Consider the following 17,472-nt stretch of genomic DNA (forward strand, 5'->3'; position numbering starts at 1 on the left):
GCGTCGAACGAGAGCAACCTTGATGTTATTTTGTTATAAAACCTGCAGGGGAGGAAATGAAGAAACAAAGAGGAAGAGGGACAGAATGCAGAAAGACGGAAACACCAGAGACAAAGTTGAACATTACTGAGGATTTAAGTTAAACCTCAATGAGAGGAGTAAAACACGAACCCTAACCGTTAGCTCTCCTCCAGCTAACCAGCTAGCTAAGTTAGCGGAGCTGAATGTAGCAGCATTAGCTTGCTGTTTTGAAGGATGAACATGGTGTTATTTTATATCTCACTGTTGACAAATCTCTCTAAAAGACAAACCCAACAACGTGTGTGTCCATCTCCCAACCCTTTGTGACTTCCCTCCCTAAACTACAACATGTGTGTGTGTGTGTGTGTGTGTGTGTGTGAGAGAGAGAAACCTGACCCTAGGATCAACTCAATGTTGGGTTTCGGTCTTAAAGGGACAGTTCACTCCAAAAGTAAAAAATGCGTATGTTTACCTGCGGTGCTGGTAATCCACCTGGATAGTTTTGGTGCTGGAGCTGCAGAGTTTTGGAGGTTTGGACTGTCGAGGCGTTTTCCGTCTCCAGAACATAACAGAACTAGATGGCACATCACTTGTGGTGCTCAAAGAAAAATACTTTTGAAAAACTCAGCGGCAGCTTCTCTTTCCAAAAACAACGACCGGATCACTCATGACAAAGAAGCTAGATAACTAAGTTAGCTGACATTACTGATCACAACAAGGTCTGTGGATCATCATGACTAACCGGGTCAGGATTTCTGAACAGCAAGACTGATGTCGAGTTTCATGTAAGAACTAATTTCTTTCAATCAGACCACTACGACACATATATCTACTCATGGGCGAGAGGCTAGCTCACTAAGCTGGCTAACTCAGCGTTATCTTGGCCGGGTGGTGATTTCAGATTTCAGAGCACCACAGGTGATGTGCCGTCTAGTTCCACTACATTCAAGAGAAGGCAAACGTCTCTACAGCCCAAAACTATCCAGGTGGATAATCCGCACTACAGGTAGGAGCATTTTGATTATGGGCTGAACTGTCCCTTTAAACACAGCACACTGTCAGCTTTATCCTTCAAGCTAACCGAGTCGTCTTGTTAAGAACTGCTCCTCTGACTCCGCCCAGTACGGTGAAACTCAACCAATCAGATCTCGTGTCCCTGCAGAGCAGATCTGCTCCACTTAATGTTTGTGTAACCAAAACTCCAATTCTCCAACCAGAGAGGAGGACACAGTGCAAAGTACTGATCAGACTGAGCTCCTTTCAGACGGCGACATGATGAAACACCAAGCAACTCCGACACACACACACACACACACACACACACACACACACACACACACACACACTGAGGGAACAATGCAGACCTACTGTTCAGTACCTGCGGAGAACCAGGAGAAGGCGGCTCACGCTGACCCGGGTTCAGCGATTCGAGAACAATGCCATAATACGTTCTCTGACCTCAAGCACACAAGAATGAGGAAATGAGGATTGGCTGTGCAGCTATGACACTGCCCTGGCACGCCTCGTGGAAAACTGGTATTTGGCACACAGGGCGAGCCAGCTACCAACACGCCGTGCACACAAACACTCATCAGACACACACAGTGTTTTGAAGCAGATAGCAAACTGGCGGCAGAAGCGTCATAAGGACACACATCTTGACCGTGGAGTTTGAGCAGAAGCGCCGACAGCAGCGGCGTGCTTCACATAAGGGTTAACAACACACTGCGTCAGTGGTTGGCCTGTATCGACAGCACAACTTGTTCAGGTGACCATCACGTGTGTTTCTTCCCTTAACTGGAATGACAATGTTTAAAAAGAAAAAGAAAAAAAGAGCCTCATACATGCAAATATGTGCCCTTGGTGCAAACAAGACAGAAACACACATGCAAACTCATTCACCACAGTGACGTAGACGCCACCATTTCCTTCAGTCCCCTTTATCTGACTGCAGGCTGCGTTCACAGGCTAAACCGACACGACACTGAAACGATGCACCAAACGGATTCTTATGTGTGTTTGTTCAGACTCGGGCTGACACTGGAGCCAGGCCCGCCTCTGGACAGTCACGATCCTACAATCATTTGTTGTGTGTTGGTTCAACACAGGCCTGGTCCAAAGGTCTCCGCGCTCATAAACACACTCCTCTTGACAGGCGAGAGTTCACCGTAAGGCAGCGGGGGAAACAAAGGGGAAATTGCTTCATCTGAAAACCACCAATAAGCGCTGGCTTTACGTTCAGCCAACGATCCGTTTAGCCTTTTGTAAACAAGTCTCAGCAAGCAGAGAGGATGCCAACACAACTGTGGCTTATGTAAAAACTACAGCAAATACATAGTGACAAAGCAAACATGTGTGCCGACATTCACGGTGCGGCAGGGGCTGTGGCTCCACGACAGACCTGGCTTTTCACTCGTAGGCCTCAGAAGACATTTAAATGCCTTCTCGACCTTAAGACGTCTCTGGTCTTTCTCAGCCATGTGTGCCCTTACAGCTGACTTTCCTGCGAGTGTATCAGCGAAGCGCTGGAGCAATTACCCTGAACACTGTGTGGGCTCAGGAAACGCTAAATAAAAATGACCCCATATCCCTGCATCAGCTTGTTGTGTAACACACAGCAGGGCACTGAAATGAATTTGCTTCACGCTATGAAACACCCAACAGAAAAACAACACAACACTGCTTAAGACTCAATAATCCTCAGTGAGTCTGTTTACTTCAACCGATCGATTATTGTTTGGCCGATTAAATGTCTGAAAATGGTTTGTCAAAAAAACCGAAACAAGCCATCACGATTTCCTAAAGTCTAAGCTGACGTCTTCAGATTGCTTCTTTCGTCCCAAAATCCAAATGTATTCATTTTTCTGTTACATAAGACAAAGCAGCAAATCCTCACAACAGAGAAGCTGGAATGTGCTGTTTTGCATTAAAATTACTAACACGATTAATCGAACATCAAAAATAACCAACACATAAAGTAAAAACATTCATTTTCTGTCAAACTAAGTGTCCACTCCACACATCCTCTCAGCTCTGCTTCAACAGCGTACTGCCACCACGCATTTGTGGTAAAAAGTGCTCGGATGTTCCACTTTAGGATGTAAAAGCTTCATAAAAGTCAGTTGCCAAACGTGATCATTCGTAGTCTCATGTGTTTGCAGCTTCTAACAACGTTTTAATACTTTGAATATGTTTCTATCTCATATGTCACCATGTAAAAACTTATTTCCAAGGTAACTTTTCAAAATAAAGGTTATAACGCACACTTCCTTCCATCCAAACATGTGCCAGACACATCTGAGAGCGGAAGCAGAGACACTGGACCAAAAGGCACATTCAGAGCATGAGCAGCCTGACCAGACAATGAACCTGGAGCAGCTGGAGGCCTCTTTGGAAAAACAGAAAAACCTCCAGTATGACAGAGGACAGCGCGGTTACGGATGGATGGAGGTTACGCACGGAGAGACGAGAAGGGGGCTGAGGAGGAAAAAAACAGGAAGAAAGTAAATCAGGCAGGAGTCCATAAAGAGGCTGTGATGGCGGAGAGTGTGCCCGAACAGCGAGGAGGAGCAGGAGGGGGGAGAGGCGGTCTGGCTGTCGGTCTGTCTGGAAGGCCAATTTGCCAAATTAAAGCTCCAAAAAGAGAGAGAGAGAAAAGAATCCGAGCTGCGGACAAAGCTCCGTCTCGCTCGGGAAATCTGCGTGTCCCCTCCGACGAAATAAGACTCATAAAACCACTTGAATCACAGCAAAATAAGAAAGGACAAACACTCTGAACGACCTGGATGCGCCCCCCCTGTCTCCCCTCTCTGTGTCCTTGGAGCTCCGTTTCCCGTAACGATGGAGAGCCAAAGTGGCCCCCGCGTCCGCCGCCCCTTTTGCCTCGCCTCTCTCCCCGTCCATCCGGTGCGCATCCCGCTTTTCTACCCGAAAAAAAGAAAAACCCAACACACCCTGACAATCTGCCGATGAACCGATCAGTGCAGCCGGACTGACGGGGCATGACGGCGCCGTGTGTCCGCACAGCTGGAGAGAACAACAGCAGCAGCGGCGGCGGCGGCGGCAGCGGAGAGCCGGACCTGCTGGAGGAGGGTGGGGGGGGGTGCCATGGTGGCAGCCAGCAGTGTGTCCCGCATGGCACGGCGAGCCGAGGAGCCGCACTTCCACATCCAGACCCTCTTTTCCACATTCACGCTGCAGATTCACACTTCATGCATTCCCAATTTGTGAAACATACGAAGCATAATTTCCTACCAAAAAGCAGCGGCCGCCACGCGTCGCGGAGTCTCCAGCCGAGACAACACGGATCCTTTCAGCGCAAGACAACAATAAAAAATGGGGCGCAGCTGGCAGTGCCACCGGATGTCCAATATTAATTGTTAATACGGTAGATTTCCGAGCGTGTGGATCGGCTTCGGCGTGTCACGGCGGTGCGGGCGCGAAGTCGCTTTTCCGTCCACGCTGCCTCGCACTTTTTGTTAAAAATTAAAGTTGACGGGAAGAATAAATCACAGAACAAGTTTGGCTGCTGTTTGTCCACCTGCAGGTGCTGCTGCCGATTGGTGGCGGCGGTGGTGTTACTGTACAGGCCCCGGAGAGTTACGCTCGGTGTAACGTGTCGGATCATTACAATAAAACTGACAAGTTTGCGAGGGAAAAGAAACACAAACCCTCACACACTTTGTCTCCCTACATGCGTAAACATATGGGAAATATACCCAAAAACGTAGCACGGCTGAGTAATGTGCGGTGAAAACGGGACCTGCAGAAATGTATTTAAGCACCAGTTTTAAAAATATAATGTATTGATAAATAATCTCTCCTGGGATCACGCCCGTGTTTCCATTCTCGCCTGGGATGTGGTGCATTTAAAAATATCCCAGGTGTTCTCCAGAGCCATGCGTGCTACTGAGTGTAAATCTGTGCGAAAGTAGCCATGTTTTACCACAGAAGACCGTTAAAAGCCTAAATATTTCTGTCTAAACATTTGTCAGCAACTTCTCACTCGTTAAAGTTGACGCGAAGGCGCATTCGCGGACCTCCAGGCAGGGAGCTGTGAGGTGTTGCCGTACCTTATCGCGTGTCCTCGGATGTCCCCTCGGAGTTAAGGCTCCTCCGGACCGGGGTAAAATGTCGGCCTCGGCCTCTCCAGATGATATTATTACGCACCATCCACAGAGAAGAAGAAGAAGAGCCCGCATGGGCAACGGCGGCGGCCGCTCAGCCCGGGAATTACGTTTAACCTACAGCCACATGCAGGAAGTTAGTTTACAGTAGTAGCGAGCTGGCCTACATGGCGGATAAACGGGACAGAGAATATGGTTGTAGGACTGTTTAACACCCCCCACCCCACCTCCTCCCCCTCCTCCTCCAACACCAGCACCACCGCCTCCTCCTCACGTCTCTCCCTCCCCTCCATTAGTGTAGAAGCTTACCGTTTAGGAGACGAGCGGCTGGAGGAATAAAAGCAGCCATGTCTGACCGTCTGAAGCCAGTTCTTTTATTAATAAAGTTTTACAGGCTTGTACGGCACCACCCCCCCCCGTGTGTCTGACATGGTGCCGTCCACAGGGATCACCCACCAGCACCGGAGGACACTTTCTCGGTCGGCTGCTCGGTTTACAGTCACTTTGTTGTTTAGACAGAGCGTGAGACAGAAATGGAGGGCGTGGATACGATGTGTTGCGCAGGCTACGGGTCCGCTCTGTTTGTTGTTGTTGTTGTTGTTGATGTTGTTGGTTTGTACCAGTGTTGTTGTTGTGGTTTACGCAGTGTTTAGCTGCATATGTCACGGTTCATCGGACCGTAAAGGTAGAGAAATGAGCTGTGAGTGACTGACCTGACAGAAATGGGAAGTGTGTCAGCTGTAAGGACAGTTGTAGCTCCATCAGCGGAACGGGGGGCAACTGAGTTCACGGATTATCCCGTAGACCGACTGTCATTCTCGAGAGATTTAGCGTGTCAGAGTTGTGTCCGTGGTTTTCAAAATAAAAGTGGCCCAAACTAATTAACCGTGCATTTTTAACAGTTAAAATCACACTCTACCCAATAATAAGCAAAACAAATAAGTTGTTAGCATATTATGTGTTACTGTTGACAGTTTGGGTGCCAAATGAGGTTTTGTAGGATGTCACGATCCCAGTTTATCAGACTTTCCAACGTACATAAAACAGATTTAGGTTTTGTCCACCGTCGTTCGCCTGAGTAGCTTTTACTATGAAAGGCACCGTATCGTGTTTCCGGTTTCGTGCTCGTTGACTGTTGTTAGCTTGACTCGGCAGTAAGCGCAGTGAAAACGGATATGGTTTGTATCTACGACACGGTGTCGTCAGAGGGGCGTGGTCACACGACCCGTCTTTAAGGACACCGTGAAGACCGGGGCTGTGAACCCGCTGACCCCGACAGGCCCCCGGGTCGCTTCCGAGCAGAACCCGCCGGTTTCCTACAACCTCACGAGCACTTCACAACTTTTCCCGCAAACTCAGCGCAGAGCCCGGAGCTTAAGCGCTTTTCTCCGCGAGGAAACAAAGTGATGAAAGCTTCTGAGATGAAAACCAAACGGACAGAATATCCTGCTCCATCCGCCACAAACCAAACACCACCTCCCTCAAACAGCTTCAGCACAAACCGAACATCAGAACTTCTGTTAACTGCGCTTCAGATCTGCGACGGAGTTTATACTGGAAAGAGAAACGCAGATTTTAAAGATTTAATTGTACTGGAGCGTAATTACAGTCAGTTTCGGCTGATTTTAACTAACAGATAAGATAATGGTTTTATTCCTGTCACTCAGTCCTTGCTGTTATTCTGAATAATTTCATTTTCAGTTAAATTAAAGCCTATTTAAGTTCATGAATCTCTGGTGAATCTTTGTCACGGTCTTTTACTAACCTAATTTAAGGCACCCTCATCATTATTTTTATTTGCCTGTGAAAAAAATAGAAAATTTCTCTTACTGTGTTATTTTTAACTGAAAAAACATCACCCCTCAAACAGCGCGGATGGATCTGTTACTTTACAGCATATATTTAGATTGTTTTTGTCAGTATGCAGAGAGATTAAAATATGCATCAACAGACTTTCAGCTGCTCCCTCGTGATGAAATGTAACGGCCCTCCATCATTTATAGCACAGCAAGTGTTATTTAGGCCAGCTCATATAGCTGTTTGCATAAGGATTGTTAAATCTTAATGTCCTGCTGGAGGAAAGTAGGTTGTCATGGTGCGAGAACACAGTAAGCCACATTTAATGAATATTACAGACGATAAGCTGTGGGGTGTTTGTGTTTGTCTGTCAGTTAAAGGCCATATGTGTGGGCCTATAGGCTGTGAGTGTGTGTGTGTGTCTGTGTGTATCCTTAAATAATGTTTGGCTTTCATCTGTTCAAACAGAAATGTAGGCCAGAGCCAGGATATGTAATACTTAAAGGACAACGCTGCCATTTTCGCAGCAGTGACTGCAGCTAATTCAGAGGTTTGTCCACTGGCTGCGTCGCTAAAGGACCCAATATCCTCCTGAACAGAGGCGTACACAGACAGCCACAGACAGCCACAGACGCCGTGGCCCCTCACCAACTGTCCTCATGTAGAGAACAAAGAACTGGAGGTGCCTTGAACGTACGCTAAGGAGTCCGACAATCGATATTTGTCTAACTGTGCTGCCAACAAGGCCAGAGAAGGTGGAAAAGGACCACAACGACCAGTCACCGACTGGTCAGGACCACTGGCTTCAGCCCCCCTCCCAGTGGTGGTAACCTGTGGTCGGTTCAGTGGACAGGCTACTGAACCGGCTGCAGCCCGGCTGGTGCAGCTGAGCGAGTATATTCGTCTGTTGGTCAAACTGGTCACAGAAACACGGCTGAGTTCTTCCTCAAAATGTCACGTAGGTTTTACAGGCTGCGTGCTCACTCACATCCATAATGAGGCTGCAGTGCTGCACCAGCACTGATTTATTCACAGCCGCAAATTACAGATAAATCCTGGTCCTTTCACTAAAATATAATTCTGTGCATGATGAGTTAACATTACTGAGTAAAGTTCTTTCAGAAATACATGTTTTAAGTCATCACACTGCAGCCTCTGCCCTGCTTTTGTATCAGTATTAGCTGATCCAGGACCACCATGCTGCTTACCACCAATACAATCCTGCTGTGCTATCTGTCCATTTATCAGGTATTCCAGTGCTTAAAATACGAATTCTGCCTCCTATTGGGAGAAACACAGTGAACAACACACAAGCGCTTGTTAAAAAATACAACTGAGTTTGGTGGCATGAGTGTGCATCAGTTGAAGTTAAAAAATAAAGATGGGGCATAATTCCTTCCTCGTCCACTAACTGGAGTTCAGCTCAGCTGCACTGTGCTCAGTGCTGCCACTGATAGCTGGGAAGTGGTACTACAACAAGACCGAACATTCACATAAAACACAGAATGGCAGCTTATAGCAAACAAAACTAAAATAAATTATTTCCCATAATCATAATCTATGAACTGCACATTTTTCCAGCTACTTGATCATCAGACAATCAAAGCACTACTGCTAGGAAGTTGTTCAGAACCAGTTCTACCAATAAATAATAAACATTTTTGTCTTGAAAGAGTGATACTAACAGCATTAGCTTGGCAGGTTTAAGGTGTAAAATAGCTACTAGACTGCCTGGCAAGCAGTACAGAAGAAGACTACTGCTTATGGTGCAGGCCTGCTGCACGCAAACTAACTGACAAAGAAATTCACATCATTCATTCATTACACAAAGAATGCTGAGATACCTGACGAGCTGGCAGGGTGATGAGAGGCCGTGACAAAATTCAAACTTTGTTCACATCAAGACAACCAGCTGCTAGCTGCAGCACCAGCGGCTTTCTGATCAACTGTGTTTATAACAAGGAAATACCAAAGCAAAACTTATTATACTGATGCAGTGGCTGGTGGTCCAAACTGGCAGAGTGTGTGACCTGGTGAAACGCACCACCTTTTAGCTTTCTTTGCCTGTAGATGGAGAACATTGATGTGTGTACCTCAGTCGGTCTGTTGTTCCTTTTCCGCCCTTTGGTGGTGAAGGCGGGACTGGAACTGGTCCAGAACTGGAGGTTTATCTGGGTCTAGCTTCAGGTGCTTCACCAGCTAGTGCTGTCCAACTACAGCGCAGTGAGAAAAAGTTTGTGTCTACATCAGTTTTTCACTTAAATGTTCCGAACAGCTTCAGCGATGGCCTTGTGCTGTGAGATGGTATAAATTAAGCCTTGGATAACTTTCCTGAAGAAACTCTAAGTCATTGTTTTGCTGTGTTTTGTCATGGAAACCCTCACAAATTATCAGCTTCCTTGGCAGCTTCAGTCCAGCGACGCCAGCATCAGTTTAGGAGCAAATCACTTTATTTACAAGCAGGAGAATGAACCCTACCTTTTAGTCTTTCACGTTCCGGCGTCACGGAGGGGATGCCTTCCCACAACTTATTCCTTATCTTTGAAAAGCAAGAGACTATTTAGATGATAGGAAATCTCCACTCGTCCCTGTGCGCGGGTGCATTTAGACGTCCTTGCTGCAAAGTGTTGAGGCTTTGAGGTGAGTGAAACAATTATGTGAGTCACGCACGAGTGCCACCCTTTGTTGCCATTGTGTGACTCCTGTGTGTGAGAGTCAACCTTGTCCTTGATTGCCAAGGTAACTCGAACACACCACCTCAGTCCTTCAGGGGAAGGTGGGGGGGCTCCTCCCTCTCACATCATTGGCAGATGTGCAACAAGAAGGTCGAGGTGCTGCACGACACACTCGGAGGACTCTAAGTGATGGGCGTGGTCGTGTCACGTGGGTGTTACTCTGTCCTTGTGGGATGAGATGTTTCGCGTGAAGGCACAGTGATGTACAGAAAAGAGAACGCACATCATTTTGATGTGTGCCACTGGCAGCTGAAAACATGCACACCAGCCTGTTCAGGAGGAATGTTAGTAACGCCAGCGGAGCAGCAGGTGTGTGTTACACATTTAGCTTTTTATTGGGTGCTTCACATACAACGTCACTCACATAAGAAGCATTTACTTCACACTAACACGTGTCACATGTAGGAGCTCATCTCCACCAACAATCAGATTTGTGATTTAGTAGATTTTTTTGTAACCATGGTGACTTCACACACTCAAAAATCCATTTCTATTTCCATCTATGTTGCCAGGAGTACTTAACAGATAGACAGCAGCCAGTTAGCAGAAGAACAGATTCAAAAGAGAAGGACAAGACGCGTTCACAGCCAGCGAGTCCAGAGGGGTGAAACGTTCACTGCTTCGGTGTGAACGATGACGTTTGCTGTCCGCTGATTCACCGACTGCAAATGTGACGGCATCCTGTTGCAAGCTGACTGCAGCCCGTCTCAGTGCGAGTGGGACCGGGAATGCAGTCCAAACCAAACTACGGAAAACAAACCCACAACACGAGGGTTCATGGGTACATGTGATAGCCAGCAGCTAATGGCTGGAAAGCCTGTCAGAAGAAAATGAAGTGAGAGCAAACCGCAGTCTGGACTGATGCTCGTAATCAGCTTGTCTTTCTTCGTGCGCTCTCAACTGGCGCGAACAGCAGAGACCTAAACACACCACTGAGCCAAAGCCGCCAGTCCCGGTGTCGGATTTGTTTTGACTCTCCGACAGCAACAACATCTCCAACTTGGCAGGTTGACGGGTGACCAAAAGTCTGTCCAATAACCGTAACTTTTGTTTACAAGCTCCGGTTCACTTGGAACTGCTCAGAGTGAAACTAAATACCAGCATGCTGGCAGGAAAGCCTTCTTTTTGGGTGCGATCAGGTGTGATGGCGCTCTGTGTGACGTGGGCCCCGGTTTCTGTGGCTGAGGATCCGCTTTTAGATGCCCACCACCACCACAACTACCACAGAGGGATGGAGGAAAAGATAAAACGCAATTTGGTCTTTCTAAAAAGTAGCTGTATATTGATTTTGATTCTTTTTGGCTGAAGCAAAGTGGTTTCAGAGAGGAGGGAGGGGTTGGAAACGGGGAGTGGAGGGGAGAGGCGTAGTTGTGGTCGTGGCCGGCAGTTCAGACTCTTAAAGCATCAGGAGGAGGCGGATGAGCCACACGGGCGTCTCATCCAAAGCAAAAGCTCAGCGACACGAAGCGACAAAACAGGCCAAGAGCTGCAGAAGGAACATAACACACGCCGCTACGAGCACGTTCTTCTGTTCCCGAGAGCAACACCGAAACCTTCGAAAGCCCTCGAAAACCGAATCGGGTCACTGTTACTGTTCAGACTGCTGCTGCCGGGGGGGCGCGAGGGCCAATCAACAGCTCCCGAACGGCCATGAGAGAATTCCTCGTTATACACAAGATCAGAGAAAGTGTCTTTTGAAAACCCAGTAGGCTGCATGCAGCCCTTTAAACGGCACACGGGAAACTTGGGTCTGCCACACTGTGATTTCACATACTGCTGGCCTCTGATTAAATATCCTGCATCAGCCAGTCTGAGGCATCCCTCACGGACAGGGTTCTTTAAAGTGTTTCTAGCAGAGAGTGAGGACGGAAAACGTACTTTCTTTTGTTGAACGTACTTTTCTCATCTGCCGCTGAAAAGATGTGAGGGATCACTGGCTGAAAGAGCCCCCGAACCCCGAAAGAATTAATTAGGTGGAAGTTAAAAGGGAGGAATTTGGCGTTAAGTGCTGTCTCAAAGGCTGATTATGAGGAAAAAGGGGCTTGAAAAAGATTTAAATTTTAAGACAGTGGAATATCAACACCAAATCTATCAGCAGCGACCAGCAAGCTTCCGTCCAACAGAACCCAACAGAGTGCATCTGCACACAAGCAGGCGAGGACGGGCAGGATTTCATCAAAAGGGGGTCGAGTGGAGAGGGACTGAATTGGGCGATGAGATCACCATGGCAACGAGGACCTCCGCGGTGTCGAGCAGGAGGTGAACGTGGGAGGGAGTTTTCATGCTGAAGTGGTCTGAAGTGGGAGGGAATCGCTCTTCACTTTTACGGTTCTGGGAGATTCTCATGGCTGCAGTCCAAGCACTCACAGTAATGAACTCTTCACACTCACACACACACACACCATTACATCACAGATAATAACAGTTATATAACAAGACCGTGTGGACACTGAGGTAATTACAACGCGCTTACATCAGTGCCTGCAGGCCAAATAAATACAAACACTCAGAAATTCATGTTCCCTGATGGCAGCGAAACCAAAGAAAAATGTAAACAAACACAAAATAAACTGAAGTATCCAAGGACTGCACATTTCAGTCAACAGATTAATAACTACTCCTAACAGACGATGTTACGCTTTCACCACACTCGGTAACAGACAAAAAAACACTCATTTATGATCTGAATGCTGCCAGTCACACACCATCAGTCAGTGTGTCTCATACTGGAGTCACAAGATGAATTTATGTCTTTTGTTCCTGTTTTACAACCGACAACATGCGTCTTAGTGAACTCTTATTAAATTCCAGGTTCTGTACATAACTGTAAAACTGATGCTGACTTGTTGCTTCATCAGTTCTTCGGACTGTGTGTGTGTGTGTGTGTGTGTGTGTGTGTGGGAATGTTTAATAGTCAGGAGTTACGTTGAAACAAAGTGCGGCCAACACCGGGATCGGAGTGAAGGGAGGCGTCACGTCACACAGTCCTGGAACAGACAGAAAAACAGATTTAAGTTAAATTTCCTCAGTCGTGAGCATCAGTGACGGCTCAGGGTCAGAGCGAGACGCGAAATAATTTAAAGTGCTGCGTGGCTCGGAGCCGACGCGCCTTTGAGATGTCATTCAAGTGTCGTTTCTTGCGTTTCACTCAGCTCGTTTATTTCATGCAGCTGATAAATATTCACGCCTGAATGCGACTTCTGTCACTGCAGGCAGCTTAGGGCCAGAGATTTTTTTTTTCCGTCACCGCGGTCTGAGAGAAGATGAAGTGGTTTCTGATTTGCAAACATGCGAGTCCAGAACGCAGCCCAGAGGATCAGAAACTGTTGGCACAAAGAAGCCAGCAGAAAGGAAAATATAAACGAAAGTGTAACGTCCTCGTTTGCTTTCAGATCTCTCGGTGTTTCTTCTCGCCGTTTCGCCTCCTTTCAGTAACCTTCTTACTCTGTGAAGCTGAAATAACAGCAAAGACACAGCAGTGAGCATTAGCTCAGTCAGACATGCGGATCTTAACGGCCCAATCAGATTCTTTCAGGACATCACATGCTTTTGTCCAATCACGCAGTGAGATGTGCCAAAAGGCTCTGCAGATACTCTGAAGAGTTTGAGTTACACATGATAAACCCATCGGAATGTGTGTGTGAAAAATGAGGTTTATCTTTCTTCAGTGAGACCAGATGTTTAGGACACAGCTCTGACATACACTATATGGACAAAAGTATTGGGACAGCTGCCCATCACATCAAAAGGGACTTTAATGACGTCTCATTGTAAACACACAGACAGCTCAGCAGCTCTAACAGCTTCCACTCTTCTGTGAAGGCTTTCCACAACATGTTGGAGTGTTTCTGTGGGAATTTGTGTCCATTCATGCAGCAGAGCATTTGTGAGGTCACACACTGATGTTGGACCAAAAGGCCTGGCTCACAATCTCCGTTCCAGTTCATCCCAAAGGTGTTGGATGGGGTTGAGGTCAGGACTCTGTGTGGGCCAGTCAAGTTCTTCCACACCAAACTCATCCAACCATGTCTTTATGGAGCTTTGCTTTGTGCACTGGGGCACAGTCATGCTGGAATAGAAAAGGGCCTTCAACAAACTGTTGCCACAAAGTTGGAAGCATAGCATGGTCCAAAATGTCTTGGTATGCTGAAGAATTAAGATTTCCCTTCACTGGAAGTCAGGGGCCGAGCCCGAACCCTGAGAAACAGCCTCATGAAGAGGTGTGTCTGGATACTTCTGTCTATATAGTGTACTGATATTTTGAATGTTTTTCTTTCAGGAGATCGTACTGTATGTGTCTGAGTAATGACTATGCTCTTTCACTTTTACTGATGGACAAACTCACCTGGTTTACTCCCAGAAGTAGCGCAGATACCATATGGTTTCATTCTTGAGCTGAGGGCCAAACAGAGGGTTGGTTTGGGCCAGGATGGCTATCAACCAGCTGAAAAGAGAGAGAGAGAGAGAGAGAGAGAGAGAGACAGAGTCTTAATCATCATCTGGGTCTGCGTTTGGGCACTACGCCAATATTTCATATTAATGTAATCAGCACCATTACTGTAAATAGGGACAGACAGTAGATTACTTTAATGGACTTAACAAGGACAAGATCTTCACACAGCAGGTGGCAGTGTGAGATTATTTTCAATATTCATTAATTATGTTAACAATTAATCCACTGATCGTTTATTCGGTGGATTAAAAATGCTCATCACAGTGACATCTTCTAATTACTTCTTCAGTCTTATGTCTGACCAACAGTCCGAAACCCAAAGACTCTTCATTTGCTGACAAAGCAGCAAATCCTGACGAAGCTGCAGCCAGCAAAAGTTTGACTTTTTAATCATAAAAATAAAAATACTGGTGATCAGATTCAAAAGAAACTATGTCACAGCAGCTTGTTTGTTGGTGAGGAGATCAGTCATCGCCTCCTGAAGGAGCAGCGACTCCCTCTAGTGGTGGAAATGATAACCCCATCATCTCCTGCACAGTCAAGCCCACCTTCAGGATGTTCTCGTATCATTTCTACGGTTTCAAACTGCACAAAAGTCATGTTGTGTTGTGACTGTGGGGTAAAAATGACAGTCCAGCTCAGTCACTTTCCGTTGCATCAGAGCTGCTGGCTTTTCATTACGATACTCAGCTCTTTTGTTCGACTTGGCCTTGAGCTTGTAAGTGTGTTACAGTCTCAGTAAGGCTCTGAATAGGCTGCTTCAGTGTATTTAGATTCTTCTTCATATCTCTTGTCAGAGGCACTTGGTGGTTGCCAAGAGCCTCATGCCCACCCCGTCTGAATGACTGCAGATCCTTCACAATGTTAATTACTGGAGGAACTCATTTTTCTCCTCTGGCAGCCGCATGTCGTCTTACAAGAGGACATGGAGGGGGGGGAGTAAGAGTTTTAGGTTTGAGTCCAGCAATCTGCCACCACCTGACGACCCCACATGGATACGCCGTAGGGGTCATGTGAAGTGCTGGTGAAAACTCAATATTTCCTGATTTTGCTGCTTCAAAATGCCCTTAAAAGTAATTGGTGGTGGTGGGGTGGGGGGCTTTTATTGTGGGGTAAAACTGCAGGGAGGAAGAGTGCATGGTCAGAGGGAACAATTTAGACTTTTCAGTGACTGGAAGTTTCATTACACAGGTGTAATCAGGTCGCCAAGTCAACATGCAAAATGACAGCAGCTACACACCGAAGAAGAAGAGGAGGAGGAAGAGGAAGAGGAGGAGGAGGAGGAGAGTCTGTACTTACAACAAGTAACAGCAGACCGCTGTGAGGATGAGACTGGTGACAATCACACTGTCAAAGAAAGACAGAGAGGAAGTTACATTCATGCAGCTCGTGGTTTGATGTGAACACTAATCATCCCTTCATGTGACGAAAACAACGTTTTCATACTGAGAGCGACTGCTCACACTAAAGCGCTGCAGCTTGAGAAAGAAACAAGAGCTGCAGTGCTGTCAGTTCAAGCTACATGTCCCATAATGTAGCCAGGCCTCCCACAATAATCACACTACCAGCTGAGCGTTTCTGATCGACTGATCAATACACGGATGTGATCTGATACAGGGAGGGCAGAGGCCCCATGTGTGAACAGGTACCTTTACGCCTTCACCTGCCAGATGTAAAACAGAGCAGCTGTGATCGTGGTGTGGTTGGGGATCAATTTCGTTCGGGGTTTGAAAAGCATGATTTGAAGAAAGCTGAAGGTGTGCATGAGCCTTTAAAGCCTGGATTGGTGCTCATCCTACAGCAGTTAATATGACGGAAAACGCTCATGGTCATGGGGTCTACTTGAGTAAAGCATTTCTGATGAAATAATTAAATATACTGACTCTTTGTTTTGTAGTTTGATTACATACAAGACACACACTTTTTCCGCATTCAAATTACTGAAATTATTTATCCAAATAAAATCCTTTCATGTGCACTTGTTCTTGAATTGTTGGGATGGACGGATGGATGGAGGGATGGAGGGGTGGATGTTGGGATGGACGCAGGAGGACGCGCAGGGCCTCCATCACATGAGCATCAGCACCCTCGTGTATTGATGAAGCTGCTACGCGGCTCCAAACGGAGTACACGTTGATTTTGAATAGTCGTAAACAGGCTAACGTCTGAGCCGGAATGCTGACGTACAAAAAGAAAAGAAAGGCGAAATAACCGCCGTTAATCGCAACCAATTAACGGCAGCTTCAGCACCTACCCCCGGTTGGGTCCTTTGGGCACTAAAAACGGAGCCACGACCCCGACCAGCGCCCATAACGTGGTGAAGCAGATCATCGGCAGGGCGAGAGAGTGGGACACCATGGCGTCAGTCCGCAGGAAACCGCAGATATGGAGGAATTAATGTCGATTTGTCCTCTTGGATATAAAGCGCATCAATGGCTGCCGAGCCAGCGCGTCGCTTCCGCAATGTCCCGCCCAATTAAGCCAATACGACGTGTGATTGGTCCAAACGGCGGAGACTGCGGTTTCTGATTGGTGTATCTGTCTGTCTATCAGGATTACAGCGAGGGGGATTGGACGGATGTTCGTGCCAGCAGACTGCAGGTAATTTTGTTTTTTTCATCTTTATTCCAATAATTCAGGATAATACGTGAAAGTCAAAACAATAAAACACCCTTACAATCCGTTTTAATCTTCCGTTTTAATTTACAGCAGAACCCTTAATGAAAAAGCCTCAAAAGTTCTATAAATTCATATTAAGTATATATTTTTTAGCTTGCGAGAGCAAGTTATTAGCTTCTATCATTGACCTTTGTTTTATCTCTCTTTTTATTTCCTGTATTTCACTTTAGATAATAAAAACATTAAATATCTACTCTGGTCATAATATCAATTATAATTAAAATATCATTTACACTATGGCTTCTCATCGATATTTGTGTAATTTTACAATTAAACAAGCATATGCTGTAAAACATTACACACTCCAAACAGTTCACGTGTAAGAGTACACGTCAAAGGATATTACGTAGTCATGGTAATTTAAGAAACAGCAATTATCAGTTACTTCTTCCTCCGTTCTTATTCTTAAGCATATGAAGATGCGTATTCCTCATCTGATTATATGTTTGTGTATTTTCCACAAAAGCCACAGCTGTTTACTGTTATGAGTTATAGCTTAATTACTGGTATCCGTATGTCTCAAGCCTTACTTGCACTTTGCAGCCTGTTTATCTGGACCTCGCTGCAGTGCATGTGAAGTACGTGGAAGCACTGGACAGACACAACATTATTTTATAGTTATATATTTATATTTATATATACACACACATAAACACACACA

At 46.3% G+C, this 17,472-nt stretch overlaps 2 protein-coding genes across 14 annotated transcripts in view; both read right to left on the minus strand.

Moving 5' to 3' along the window:
* LOC124051239 (CREB3 regulatory factor-like) overlaps window positions 1-9,570 on the minus strand; it is a 30,147-nt gene extending 20,577 nt beyond the window's left edge. For 2 of the 13 annotated variants that reach the window (XM_046374455.1, XM_046374426.1), the window contains exons 1-2: window positions 9,423-9,570; window positions 9,038-9,157 (exon numbers count right to left, since the gene is read on the minus strand). The gene's annotated coding sequence lies outside the window, so the exon portion shown is untranslated. The other 11 variants (XM_046374435.1, XM_046374418.1, XM_046374392.1 and 8 more) reach the window with 8 other exon arrangements.
* Window positions 9,571-10,971: 1,401 nt separating this feature from the next.
* On the minus strand, window positions 10,972-16,596 carry atpv0e2 (ATPase H+ transporting V0 subunit e2). The gene is made up of 4 exons (XM_046374667.1): window positions 16,387-16,596; window positions 15,432-15,479; window positions 14,025-14,123; window positions 10,972-12,666 (listed from the first exon to the last, which is right to left on the minus strand). The coding sequence occupies exons 1-3, from the start codon at window positions 16,488-16,490 to the stop codon at window positions 14,030-14,032; spliced, it is 246 nt and encodes an 81-aa protein (XP_046230623.1). The 5' UTR covers window positions 16,491-16,596; the 3' UTR covers window positions 10,972-12,666; window positions 14,025-14,029.
* Window positions 16,597-17,472: the final 876 nt, after the last annotated feature.

Source organism: Scatophagus argus, chromosome 2, assembly GCF_020382885.2.
Source record: "Scatophagus argus isolate fScaArg1 chromosome 2, fScaArg1.pri, whole genome shotgun sequence".
NCBI classification, from domain to species: Eukaryota; Metazoa; Chordata; class Actinopteri; family Scatophagidae; genus Scatophagus; species Scatophagus argus.

Coding starts and splice junctions, on each gene's coding strand:
- atpv0e2 (XM_046374667.1), bottom strand. CDS start 16,490: ATGGTGTCCCACTCTCTCGCCCTGCCGATGATCTGCTTCACCACGTTA. Junction 15,480..16,386: donor CCCAAAGGACCCAACCGGGG/GTAGGTGCTGAA, acceptor TTTCTTTGACAG/TGTGATTGTCACCAGTCTCA. Junction 14,124..15,431: donor GCGGTCTGCTGTTACTTGTT/GTAAGTACAGAC, acceptor CTCTCTTTTCAG/CTGGTTGATAGCCATCCTGG.